Genomic DNA, 12,564 nt, shown 5'->3' with positions numbered 1-12,564 from the left:
AACATCAGTGAACCTCAGACTGAACAATGAACCTCGGAGGGCACAGGCTGGGGTGGGGGGCCACGAAGGAGTCTTCTGGAAGCTGGAAATGTTTTGTAAGCACTATCTCAACAAAGTACTGTGGGGGAAAAAAGAAAGCTCCTGGAGCCCAGCGTGTCCAAACAAGAACATAGACATCACTGGGTGCTTTGGAGGTGAGCCACAGCGAGTCCAGCTCAGAGGAGAGCCCCAGGGCCCTCTGCTCCCACTCTGCAGGGCGGGGCATTCTCAGCTTAATTTAAGACAGTAGGGAAGCATCCTCCAGACACAGTGCCAGGGCATGGTTGACCTCAGCAGCTTGGTACCATCACCATGCAGTCACGATGGCCTCCCCCAGCACCCAGCTCCAGTCTTAAGGAGGCAAGGGGTGGCCCTAGGCAAAGTTCCTTCTCAGAGCTGTATTATTCAAAATCCCAGGCACTAATCCAGGCTCTCTCTTTGTTCTCGGCTCTGGAGACCATGTGAGTCTGCCACGTCGTATCCCTTAGGGTGGCCACTATCAAAAACCTGAAAATGACAAGTGTTGGCAAGGATGTGGAGAAACAGCCCTTGTACACGGTTAGTGGGCATGTGAAATGGGGAAGGAGAGCTGCTATGAAAAATGCAGTGTAAGTGCCTGGCGTTAGCTTTTTTATTGTAATGTAAGTGCCTGACATTAGGCATCTGTTTCAAAGATAATCCATTTCAAATAAACATACTGCCAGCCAAGTAATAGCTAAACAGATAAGCATTCAGGCTGCTCCCACCCATTAAGTTACCATTGTAGAAAGCCTTGGGTAACCTAGATGAGTGTCCTCACTTTGTCTTCTTGAACCCTAACTCCCACCTAGTCACCCGCTTGGAACCCAGTAAAGGCAGAACCCCAGGTCCCTGATTCCTCTCCCCGTGCCCCCCCCAACTTTGCTGCGTGGCCCCAGGCATGCTGTGTAGCCTCCAGGACTTGTCAGTAATAACCCTTGTGTTTTCAAAGTTCCTGGAGGACTGCTGCTGAGGTGCATTTTGCAATCTCAATAAGAACCACAAGGGCCGGGTTCAGCTGCAACATTGACTCTGGTTAGGGAAATGTCTGTGGGGGCTCAGCACAGGTAGGATGGGGCTGGGTGAGTGCCCCAGGCCATTTCTAGCCAATAGACCTGTGGAACAAAACAGGATGGCAGTTCCTTAAAAATACTAAACATCTAATTAGGCAGGAAAGACCGGCTTTCCAGTGCCCCCAGGGAACAATAGGCAGATTCCCCTAGATTAACTGGGGGAGGGATAAACTGTAAGTGGGAAATTCCTCTGCTGAGGCATGTGCAGTAGAAGCCAGATGACAAAGCAAAATTGTGAGGCATGTACAGTAGGAACCAAAATAGTGACCATCAAGGGGAGAAGCCTAGTCTGGGAAAATCTGGGAAAAGAACCAAGTAGGATAAGGGCATGAAACCCAGGAAGATCCGGGAAAGGGATTGGATAGTTTGAAAGAAATCATACCCTTTCCCAAACCCAAGGAAATGTAATCAAAGGTCCAAGGCATTCTCCCCGCCCCCCAGCAGCCTCACAAGTTGACGTGCAGGATGGGACCGTGCTGGAGCACCAGAGCTTTGGGTGCTGGGGTAATGGCATAGCAGCCCTGCTCCTGGGCTGGGTGGCTCCTGGGCCTCCAGCCCCAGAGGCTGGACTTCTGCAGCAAGATGGAGCTGAGCCACCTGGTCATGGATGAGACATCATCTAAGCCCTTCCTTTGTTTTCACCCCAATAAATCTTGCCAAATCCTCCTATTCGTGTATCCCTGAAATGCATTTCCTGTGATACCATGGAAGAATCCTATTTCCTCTGGCAACAATTAAGAACCAAGAGGTGAAGGGGGGAATTTTCCCCTTCCCAACACCAGCATAATCAGGACAGTAAGGTATTGTTGTAAAGATAGACAAATAGATCAGACAGAATAGAAAGTCCTGAAGCAGACCCACACTTATTTGGTCAATTGCTTTTCAACAAAGGCATCAAAGCAACTCAATGTGGAAAGGAAATCCTTCTTAGCAAATGGTGTTAGACACATTAGCTGTGCATATGGAAAAAATATACCTTGATCTATACCTCACGCCATACACAAAAAATAAACTAGAAATGGATCATAGATGTCAACGGAAAACCTAAAACTATAAATCTTTTAGAAAAAAATTATAGGAGGATATCTGGAACCTGAGTATAGGCAAAGCCGTCTTGAACAGAACCCGAAAGCTACTATAAAAGAAAAGAAAAAGATAAAATGGACTTCATCAAAATTAAAAACTTCTGTTCATCAACCTGCTAAAATAGCTACAATTATAAAGACAGACAACGCTAATTGTTCTCAGAAAAATGGAGCAACCAGAACGTCCACTTGACTCTCAGCAAGAGTGTAAAGTGCAAACCACATTGGAAATTGTTCTGATAGTTCCTCATAAAATTAAATATACCTTCTTTATGACCTAGAAACTTTACTTCTAGGTATTTACTCCAAGTGAACAAAGTCACACCTCCACACAAAGGCTTGTGTGTGAACACAAAGTCTAACCATACAATAATAGGATACTATACAATAATAAAAGCTACCGGTAATCACAATATAGAGAAGTCGCAAAGATACTGTGCTAAGAAAAAGATGGCAAATGCACAATGTACACCCTGAATGCTTTCGTTTATATGAATCTATGATGAAAGAAATCAAACAGTGGTTGCCACTGAGAGGAGCAGGGGTTGCCTGGGGAGGGGCCAGAGGGATCTCTCTGGGGTGATTGTAATGTTCTCCCTCCCCTCCCCTCCCCTCCCCTCCCCTCCCCTCCCCTCCCCTCCCCTCCCCTCCCCTCCCCTCCCCTCCCCTCCCCTCCCCTCCCCTCCCCTCCCCTCCCCTCTTTTCTTTTCTTTTCTTTTCTTTTTTTTCTTTTCTTTCTTTTTTAAATTTATTTTTGACTGTGAGGGAACGTTTATTAAAGCTGGGCACAGTAAAACAAGAAAGGGTTTAGCACAGACGCAATAGGAGAGCCTAGGCTGGGCTGCCTCAGCTCCGATGTTCTCTTTCTTGATAAGGGCATGGGTTACTTGGGTGTAGAAACTTGTCAAAACTCACCAAACTATACACTTATGTGAAGTACACCTTAATTTCTTTGTGTTTTGTTTTTTTTTTAAATCCTCACCAGAGGATATTTTTTCATTGCTTTTCAGAGAGAGTGGAAGGGAGGGAGGGAGGGAGAGAGGAACATTGATATGAGAGAGAGACACATGGTTGCCTTGTGCATGCCTCCAACACTGGGGCCAGGGGTTGGGCCTGCAACCAAGGGACGTGCCCTTGGCTGGAATCAAACCTGGGACCCTTCATTCTGTGGGCTGACGCTCTAACCACTGAGCCAAACCGGCGAGGGCAGCACACCTCAATTTCTAAAAAAATAGCTTGAGATAGACCCAAGGGACTCAACTCCGTGTGTATTTCAAAATTGAGAAAAAGCAAAAACCAGACCCTGCTGTATGTCAGCAGGAGGGACGGTGAAGACAGTGACACATGTATCACTGAGAGGCCCCAGAATCATCATCCAGGCTGGACAGGCCGCCTCCAGGCCCAGGGCTGGCCCCCCGGCTACCCTGGAAATTTCAAGGAGCATCGACAGGCTATGTGAAGATCACCCTCCATCAGCAAAACGTTTCTATTGCCTCAGTGAAGTTCCTCCTCTAGCTCTCATGGCTCGGGCCCCAGGGTTTTGTTGAGAGCAAATCAACAGTTACCCAGGCTTCCTGGGCGTGACCCGGGAAACTCAGGAAAGAGCTCCACCTGTATCCCAGGCCTGACCTCCCCACAGGGCCTGCTATCTGAAGCCACTCCTTTCTACCTGCGGGAATCGAAACTACTTTGGAAAATATGGGGGAGGAGGGAGGAAGCTTGGCATGGAAGGAGAAGGAGATGGGGACCCCTGTATGAGGCAGAGAGGGGACCGTGGAGGGCAGGGTTGCAGGCTTCTCCCTAATTTGGCCCCCAGGCCCTTCTCACCCCTTTCTCCAGCTGAACTCTCCTTAGCAGAGCCTGGCTGCTCAGGCCTCAGCTTGATGAGAAGGAACTGAAATTATTCAGAGCTCTGGACATCTCCTGAAATCAACTATTTTCATGGAAAGTGAAGGGGTGGGAAAGGGAGAGTGCAAGCAAGAATGCCCAGCACTGGGGGTAGGGGAGAAACCCTTAGCATAGTGATACTAACCTTGGGGAGCCAAGAAGCTTTCCCAGAGCCTGGGATTGGGTGGTGTGGGGGTGAGGTGGACACTGCATTTTGTTGTTGTTGTTAATCCTCACTGGAGGATATTTTCCCATTGATTTTTAGAGGGAGTGGAAGGGAGGGAGGGAGGAGAGAGAAAAAGAAACATGGATGTGAGAGAGACACATCAATTGGTTGCTTCCAGCACATGCCCCCACCCGGGCTGGGGATAGAACCTGCAAACCATGTATGTGCCCTTGACGGAAAATCAAACCCGCAACCCTTCAGTGCATGGGCCAAACTCTAACCACTGAGCAAAACCTGCCAGGGCCGGATACCTGCATTTTCAACAAACACCCCGTGTAGGTTTTTTGTTTTTGTTTTTTTAAAAATATATCTTTATTGATTTCAGAGAGGAAGGAGAGGGAGAGAGATAAAAACATCAATGATGAGAGAGTCATTGATCGGCTGCCTCCTGCACGCCCCTGACTGGGGATTGAGCCCGAAACCCGGGCATGTGCCCTGACCGGGAACCGAACCACAGTCTCCTGGATCCTAGGTTGATACTCAACTGCTGAGCCACACCCGGCCGGGCTTCCTGCATTTATTTTAAAAGCAAACTTTATGACATTTATGTCATGACCATAATGGGTGAAGGTTGTCATGTGAATTTTAAAAGGACACAAACTTTGGACCACAGCAGTTGACAAATACCCCAAACATCATAGAATCCAGGAAAAGAAATCTTTTATTAATTAATTTCCTGGTGCTATAAACTTTCCTCCGTTTTTGCCGCATACTCTGCTTCTTCGCGCGATGAAGATCTGACACATTTCCTACAGAGAAAGTAGAAAGATCATTCTGCCGTTCCACTGGCCCGCTTCTCCACCGCCCGCACACTTTGGGTACCAGGCACTGTGGACACGCTCCTTTGTGACACACCTCTGGCCCTGTATGTTTGTCTCTGGACCCAGATGAGTTGGCATTTGGGGCAGTAGGAATGTTTCAAAGCCATTTCTAAGCTGGGACAGCTGAAAATAGCTGAATTATTCATGTAAGTGGCTATGAATCACACAAACATATCCCATCAAACTTAAAATAACTATATGCCCAATTCCATTCCCCTTAGCCAGATCCCCAGAATGCATGTGGCCTCTCCAACACTGTCCTTCTCAAGGGGGGGTGTGATGGAGGGAAGGGGACGGTGGTGTTAAGCAGGTCATTGAATGTTACAAACACCCTGTCCCCGCAAACCCATTGCCACGCAGTGAAGGGCCTTAAAGTTCAACTTCTGGGTGAACCCCCTCTGGGCTCAGTTTCCAAACCAGCTGGGAAGCTGGTTGATAATGTGATTACAGCCAGTGGTGTTCGCCAGATGCAGATGAGACCTGGTTTGGCTGTAGCCCCTGACAGCGGTCCCTGCCCTTCCTCTCAGCGGCTCCCCTTCTTTCTTCCTTCCCTATCCTGTGCTTTCAGGGAACAAAGTCCCTCTTGGTTCTCTGTAAACACTTCCCAGGAAAGCAACAGGATTTACTGACACCAGATTGCTCTCTGCCTGGCACTGGGCGGAGGATTTTATATCCGTCATCTTTGGTTAAGCTCCTGGCAGCCTTTGCCGGCTGAATATTTGGTGAATCTAAAACGCAGAGAAGTGCCCAGGGCCACACATATAACGAGCAACAGAACCAGGAAAAAAAACCCAGGTCAGCCTGGCCCTTAGGTCTGCATGCTCCCCACACACCCAGTGCCCCCTCCCTCTATTTTGGTGCTAGTGACTCACCTGAGCAGCCAGCAACCAGCTTCGGACTTGCTGAGTTGACGTCACCAGGGCTGATTCATCTAGTCCATGTTCTGGTTATCTATTATTTCGTAAAACTATACTAAAACTTAGTAGCTTCGAACAATGACATTTATCTAACACATCTGAACTTGGGCAGAGCGAGGTGGGGAGAGCTCACCTCTGCCTGAGAGTGGAAGCCACTCTGTAACTATAACCTGGCCCCAGAAGTCACGCAGCGCCACTCCTACTACATTCTCCTTGTTGAGGCAATAGGACAACCTGTGCTGCTAACCACTTCACCACCCTGCCTCAGCTCTCAGATGCCTTTTCATGGAATGGGCTTCCTTTCATGGACCCCAACATTTGTCGCAGGGAATGTGGCTCTGTGCTCTGTGCCCCCAGGGCTGAGGAGGGCTCTGCCAGAACCAGACTTCTGGCTTAATTTTGAACAATATTTTCTGTGCCTGAGGAGTGGGAAGCCCAGAGTGACAGGCTCGGCTTTGGGTCCTGTCAACAGTCTTATCCAGGGCCTGTTCCAGAGGGGTGGCAGGGAATGGGAGATGGAGGCTGCTCTGCGGAGCAGGAAGAAACAGTAAGTCCATTCTCTTTTCTATCCAGGGACTTCCTGAGAGGACTGCAATGTGGAATGAAATGGTATTTTCCATGAAGTGGCCCATTATCTTATAGGAGTCCGGATGTCGAAGCAAGAGCACACACTGAGTCAGCCAGGTGTGGCTTCAAGTCCAGGCTGCTCCTTCACTCGCTGGTTGGATGACCCTGAGCAGGTTACTTCACCTCCTGACCCAGCTTCTCCTTCTGTAAATGAGGGTGATACTTGTCTCAGGCAACTCGCCTGATACAAAATGAGAGAATACGTGTAAAGCACCTTGCGTGGCCCTGCCACATAGTAAACACTCAATGACGGTCTGTCTGTTGCTTTGCTCTGGCCTCCTGGTGTGTGCCCAGAACTAGACCCTGTTCCCAAGGAATCTGACCAACACATAACAGTGTGAGGCTTTCACCTCCCTTATTTCTAGACATTCTACTTCTAGTAATGCAACCTAAGATGATTTTATCATTGTTGGCAGCCATCTCTCTCAGCGGTTCTCACCCACTTAACTCCTACAGTTCTTTCCACAAGTGGCAGCTGCTCCTCAGTCCCCTCCCTGCAGCCATTATAATGGGCCCAGCTGCAGACAGTGGTAGCTGTGATGTTCCAGAAATATGGAAAATCCTAGGCCACTTCCTCCGTGACTCAGGCCTTCCTTCCACATTGTCATGGAAGGCTTGCCCAACCCACCCTGCCCCCTGCATTCCTGTTCTCCCTGCCAGCCACCTGAGCAGCCCCCACACTTACCCGACTGACCAAGCAGACACAAGCCCCAGTCACCTTGGTACATACAGTTTTATTCAAACTCCAGATACCCAGGTTTGGCCCGGCAGAGAGTGTGTTCTCGCCCGTGGCAAAAAGTGATACAGCACATTTGTTAATACTAATCATTTTAATTTAAATTAATAGCACTTCTGGAAGACAAATGCAGTTGATAGAAAATATAAAAACTTTTACTGTACAAACTTTACATCACATTCAAAATAGCAAGTGTGTGCCCTGTGGCCACAGGAGACGCTGGGTTTGCTCAGATGAAATCAGCTCCCTATTCGGCTTCACATTTATGTCTCCACCTGGCCCCCAAATCAACACAGAACACAGGCTTCCAGGGGTCCCCCTCCCCTCCGAGATCACAGGAAATGCCAGGAGGGGGGCAGAGATTCCAGGGCCCTGCATGTGTCTTTGATTTGGTGACACGGAGAGGTCAACTTTGCTACACAGAGCTCATGATGAACAGGGAACTCGCTAGGATTCAAGACCTCAAGTTGGCTGGAGACCCAATGGCTGCGACTCGGGTGGCTAAAGGCAGCAGGGACACAGACCCTAGGGCTTTGGAGGTGAGGCTGGGAACTGGGGGGCGCTGAACGGCCAATGCTTGGGCTCCACTCTGACCCCAGGGGGACCTCTGCAGCCCCCAGAGCTCTCACCAAGGAGTCCCTCCCAGCTTCTCCATCCCCTTCACAGTTGGCCAGGAGGCTGATTTCACAGTATTTGCCGTCCTTCATGTGTTTCCAAGGCAGACAGGAGAGCACACAGAGGGCAGCTCTTCTTCCTAACCTCATTCACAGTCACGTAAATAGAGGGGGAGAAGGGGACCACGGGAGCAGGGGTGTTTCCTCAGGTGTTTCTCTTAAACGACAGGGTGTGCAGAGGCTCAGGCTATGAGCGAGGAGGCTGCCCAGGGCCTTGGAGAGGAAGGAGTGTCCACCAGGCCCTCAGCTACACTCTTGGGGTTCCTGGCAAATCGTCAGTTCCCTAAGAGCGGAGACTGTGCCCACTCCTATCACCAGGCCCCCAGCAATTGCACAAGACATAGTAGTTGCTCAACGAAAGCCTCTTGAACTGACACATGAGCGTGACACTCACGAGAAAAAACAAAACTTCGATTGGCTCTCTGTGGGCTGGGCGTCAGGGCTGGGGAGGTGTCGAGCCCGACTTGCTCACTAGCATGGCCGTGGGTTCAGAGGCGAAGATGGAGCCACACTGCGTGGTTTGGGTGGGGGTGACCACGTAGGGGACTGACGGGGGAGGCCACGGGCATGATGGGGAGAACAGTCCCAGAGAACAGACCTACGTGGAGCTGAGCCCACTGGTTTCCAGCTGCTGTCCTAACTGGAAAGGGGAAGCGCCCGTGTCTGGAGCGCGGCCGGGCAGCGGGGGCCGGGGAGCCTGCGCTGCCTCACGGCTGTGCTCTCCGAGTACCGCTCGGCCCAGGGTGCTGGCCTGGCCCCGAGGGGGGCACAGCCGCAGCTTCCGGGCAGACGCCTGTTTCACATGACATTCTGGCCAGACTCGGGAGGGCTCTGAAGGTCGGGAGCTTTGCTAGGTGCATCTGAATGAAAGGGGTGGGAGGACCACATGCCCCCCATCTTGGCTCAGAGCATGGACACAGGTTCTGGGTCTGAATCCAACCACATGGCCACTCCTATCCCACTTGGTCATTTTTGGCTTTGGAGCCCCAACAGCACATAACACCCGCTGAAGGGCTTCTTTGCCACTTGGAACTTTTCTCTTTAGGCGGCAGCTTCAAATGAAGACCGGCAGGACGCTCTCCCCTCGCCGGCTTTCCCAAATCTGGCCCTTCCTTCTGGTGCAAATGGAGGCCTTAGTGCTGGGGAAGGCTCTGGACACGAGGAGGGGGGCTTGCTGGGTGGCTCTAAATGAAAGGGGGGGCACATGCCTCCCATCTTAGCTCTGGACATGGACAGCAGAAGAGCAAGGAGGGGGCTGAGGGGTTTCAACAGGACTGGGGGAGTGGGAGAGACAGGCAGTTCCAGAACCTTGGGATGACTGATGGGTTTCTAAGGTCGGGCCAGGGCACCCTGTGGCTGGGAGAGTGGGTTCAGGGATCCACTGCTGCTACTCTCTCCTCCGCACCTTCCCTGTTCTCACGGAGCCTCCGTGGTGTACACAGCCTTAGCTCTGGGGTCAGATGTCGGTCAGGGACTGGCCTCGAGTCCCATCTCCTGGGTGCCTCCTTGGGGGCTTCATGAAGGAAACATCTCCACAGAAGGTGGAAACCCTGGTTAGGAACCACTGGAGCAGTGCAGATGTTACTTGGATTTTATCTGTCTCTGGCTGGTATGGGCTGAACTGCAGGGTCAGAGGTGAACCCAGATCTTTGGGAACTGGCAACCTTCGACCCTCCTAATCCAGCTCGGTTCCTAGCCAGGGTTCCCTCTGCAGGAGGAGGAAGGGACAGTGTTCTCCTGTTGGGACAAGGGGAGACCCTACAGAGGGAGCTTCCCCGCTGACAGGGCTTAGGGCTAAAGCAGAGGCCAAGTCAAATCTGTGGTCCCCCCGTCCTACCCTGAGAACATCCACAACCACGAGGCTTTTCTTCCTTCTGGCCCAGCGTAGGCTCACTGCCTTCGGGGCTCTCCAGAGGGGACGGCACCTCCGCTGTCCGAGTGGAGTGTGCCGGGGCGCCTCTGCACAGCCCGTTTTTATTATTACCTATTGTAAAACATTGAGCTCACTCCGCAGAAACATACATGTAAACATTTGCCGCCCGTTGGGACAGGTTTGGTTGGTGATGTCACTTTAAGAAACAGCAGGTGCGTCTCCATCTCCGAGACCCAAGCGTTTCTGTGAACAGTCTGAACTGGGGACTCATGCTCCTGGCTTGGGGCGCACAGGAGCGTGGCTGACGATCCGACGAGTGCTGCTTTTTGTTGTGGTGTTTGGATGTTTTAGAAACACATTTAAGAAAGGAGGAAATCGGCAGGAAAACTGCACGGCTGGCTACATCTTTGGATTACTGGACTCCAGGACTCCCAAGCCAAACCTTTCAAACCGGGGTACAACTTTGCTGCTGTTAATGCTGCAGAGGAACAAAGACAAGGGTTACAGCCCCGCCGGTCTCAATCAGAAGTAGGGTAACATTAGCTAAGGAGTGGGCCAGTCCCAGAAGCTTAGCAGAGGACCCAGCCCGCTAGGAAGTGAGAATGATTCCACGGCCAGGGGCGGTGCAGCCCTGGCAGCGCTGCTCCCGGTCCCACCTGGGTGGGGACCTAAGCCTTGGCACGCCCTCCTCCTGGAGGCAGGGGCTTGTTCAGCTCACAAGTGCCAGTGCCCGGCATGCCCAGGAACTGCTGTGGGCCCGTCGGGACTGCCTTCTCAAGAGCAGCCCAGGAAAGCTCTTGCTCCAAGTGGAATTGGGAGAAGAGAAACCTGACCCCTGGAACTGACAGTGACATCACCTGCTCCTTTTAGAAGTGGTCCTCCAACACTGGAGCACATCAGGGCCACCTGGGAAGCTGGCTGAAATGCGGGTTCCCTGGGCCTGCCTCCAGGAACCTGGGTTCAGGTCTTGGGGGCACAGGAATCTGTTTGGTGACCAGTGCAGTGACTTTGGGTGCCCTGTCAGCCACACTCTTGATGAGCTGACTCAGGGTCCTGTACTTGCCGTCTGCACTGAGCAGATGTAAAGGGTGTAACATTGAGGGTGGGGGTGGGCAGGAGCTTTGTTTTCCTTAGTAAAACTGTTTGGAGACAGGCTCCCCCCTTGCTTTAGGATGACATTCCTGAGTGTGCTGCTGAGTACACAGTCCTTCCAAGCTGGTGTATTTTATGGCAACAGAACTTATGGAGTCCACCAGTGCCAGCCCTGCAGAGGGGACTGGCCCTGCGCAGCTCTGAAATCACCCCACTTCTTGTTGGACAAGATCCCTACAGGTTAGCAGCCAAGCAAAACCCCTCCCCACCATGTACTTTGGACCCAGACACTGAGAGGCCAACGTGGTGCTGGGCTGGCAACGTGCAGGTTGGCAGGGTTGGGGGAGGGCATGGACTGCACTGAGCTGTTAGTACGAGGCAGGATCACCCAAACAAAACACGATGCCACCCGCAGGGGAAGAGCTAGAGAGAATGCAGTTGCGTCCAGGGAGGCAGTTCTGCGGGGATGTGTTAGGGAATCCTCTGTGGAGATCAGTTATTCAGGTACACAAAGACAGGGAGAGGGAGGGGGCCAGTTTTAAAAACAAACAAAGCAAAAGAAGAGGTCTCAGGAGAGAGGATTGGGGCGGCAGAGATGGCGTCCCCTGGGTTAGTGCGGCATCTCAGTTTGCGTTTGAGCAGAAGTCTTGGTGCTGAGTGACGATTAGGAGGAAGAAAGCCCCAGGCACATGCGAGGCAGCCAGGCCTACAACCTATGGGAGGAAAGAGAAGGGGAGAGCAGTGTGAGAACCGGGCCCCAGGGGGGCGGGGGCAGAGGCCAAGGCCTGGCCAGGTCTGGGGCAGGGGAACCTCTTTCCTTGCAGAGAGAAAGGGATGCCCCTGTTCCATCCCAGGCTTGGCAGCAGAGCAAGCAGGGAAGGGCGCCTGGCACAAAGAACCTTTCTGGAGCTGCCCTGGGCCGTCGCAGGATCTTATACAGAGGTTGGTCAATGGGCCTCTGCCCCTCAGCCCTTGACTGCTGAAATAGACCTCGGAGCTCACTATTTCTGCTCACTGCATTCCCTTCTTTAAGCTCTGGCCAGAGGGCACTCTGGGGAGTCAGACGATCCCAGTTCTCCCCCACCCAGGCACAAGCCATCATCTGCCACTGTGTGGACAGAGGCCCTGCCACATGCTGGGGGTCTGCTCTCAGCCCAGTGAGACAAATACAAGCCTGCAGAGCCCCTGCTGGTGGCCATTTCAGCTGCAAAAACATCACTTTGGTTTCTGAGAAAAAGACACACGAAGATGAGGCGGGTGGATACAGGCAGAACAGGAAGCAGGATGTGCCAAGGGCCGGGGGAGGGAGGGGCTGCAAACAGGCAGAGAATGGGGGAAATATCAGAAGACACACTATTCCTCCAGAGCCGGACAGGAGTTCTTAAAATCAGGGTGACCGTAACGTCCTTTCCCGTAGTATCGGCTCCGCCAGCGACTGGGAGATGGTTTTGCCAGGTGTGGAAAGAGCGAAGTCCAGCAGGTGATGGAGTCAGGCC

General features: G+C 51.9%; 1 protein-coding gene across 1 annotated transcript in view; it reads right to left on the bottom strand.

Annotated features, from left to right (window-relative positions):
• Positions 1-7,408: 7,408 nt before the first annotated feature.
• The window catches only part of KSR1 (kinase suppressor of ras 1), a 143,878-nt gene continuing 138,722 nt past the window's right edge, over positions 7,409-12,564 (bottom strand). The window contains 2 exon segments of the mRNA XM_081115643.1: positions 7,409-10,454; positions 12,423-12,503. Of these exon segments, the coding sequence (XP_080971769.1) occupies positions 10,376-10,454; positions 12,423-12,503 (160 nt within the window). The 3' untranslated portion in view covers positions 7,409-10,375.

This window comes from Miniopterus schreibersii (genome assembly GCF_964146895.1).
Source record: "Miniopterus schreibersii genome assembly, chromosome: 16".
NCBI classification, from domain to species: Eukaryota; Metazoa; Chordata; class Mammalia; order Chiroptera; family Miniopteridae; genus Miniopterus; species Miniopterus schreibersii.
The sequence above is the reverse complement of the archived record's forward strand: the minus strand, read 5'-3'. Positions and strand labels throughout refer to the sequence as shown.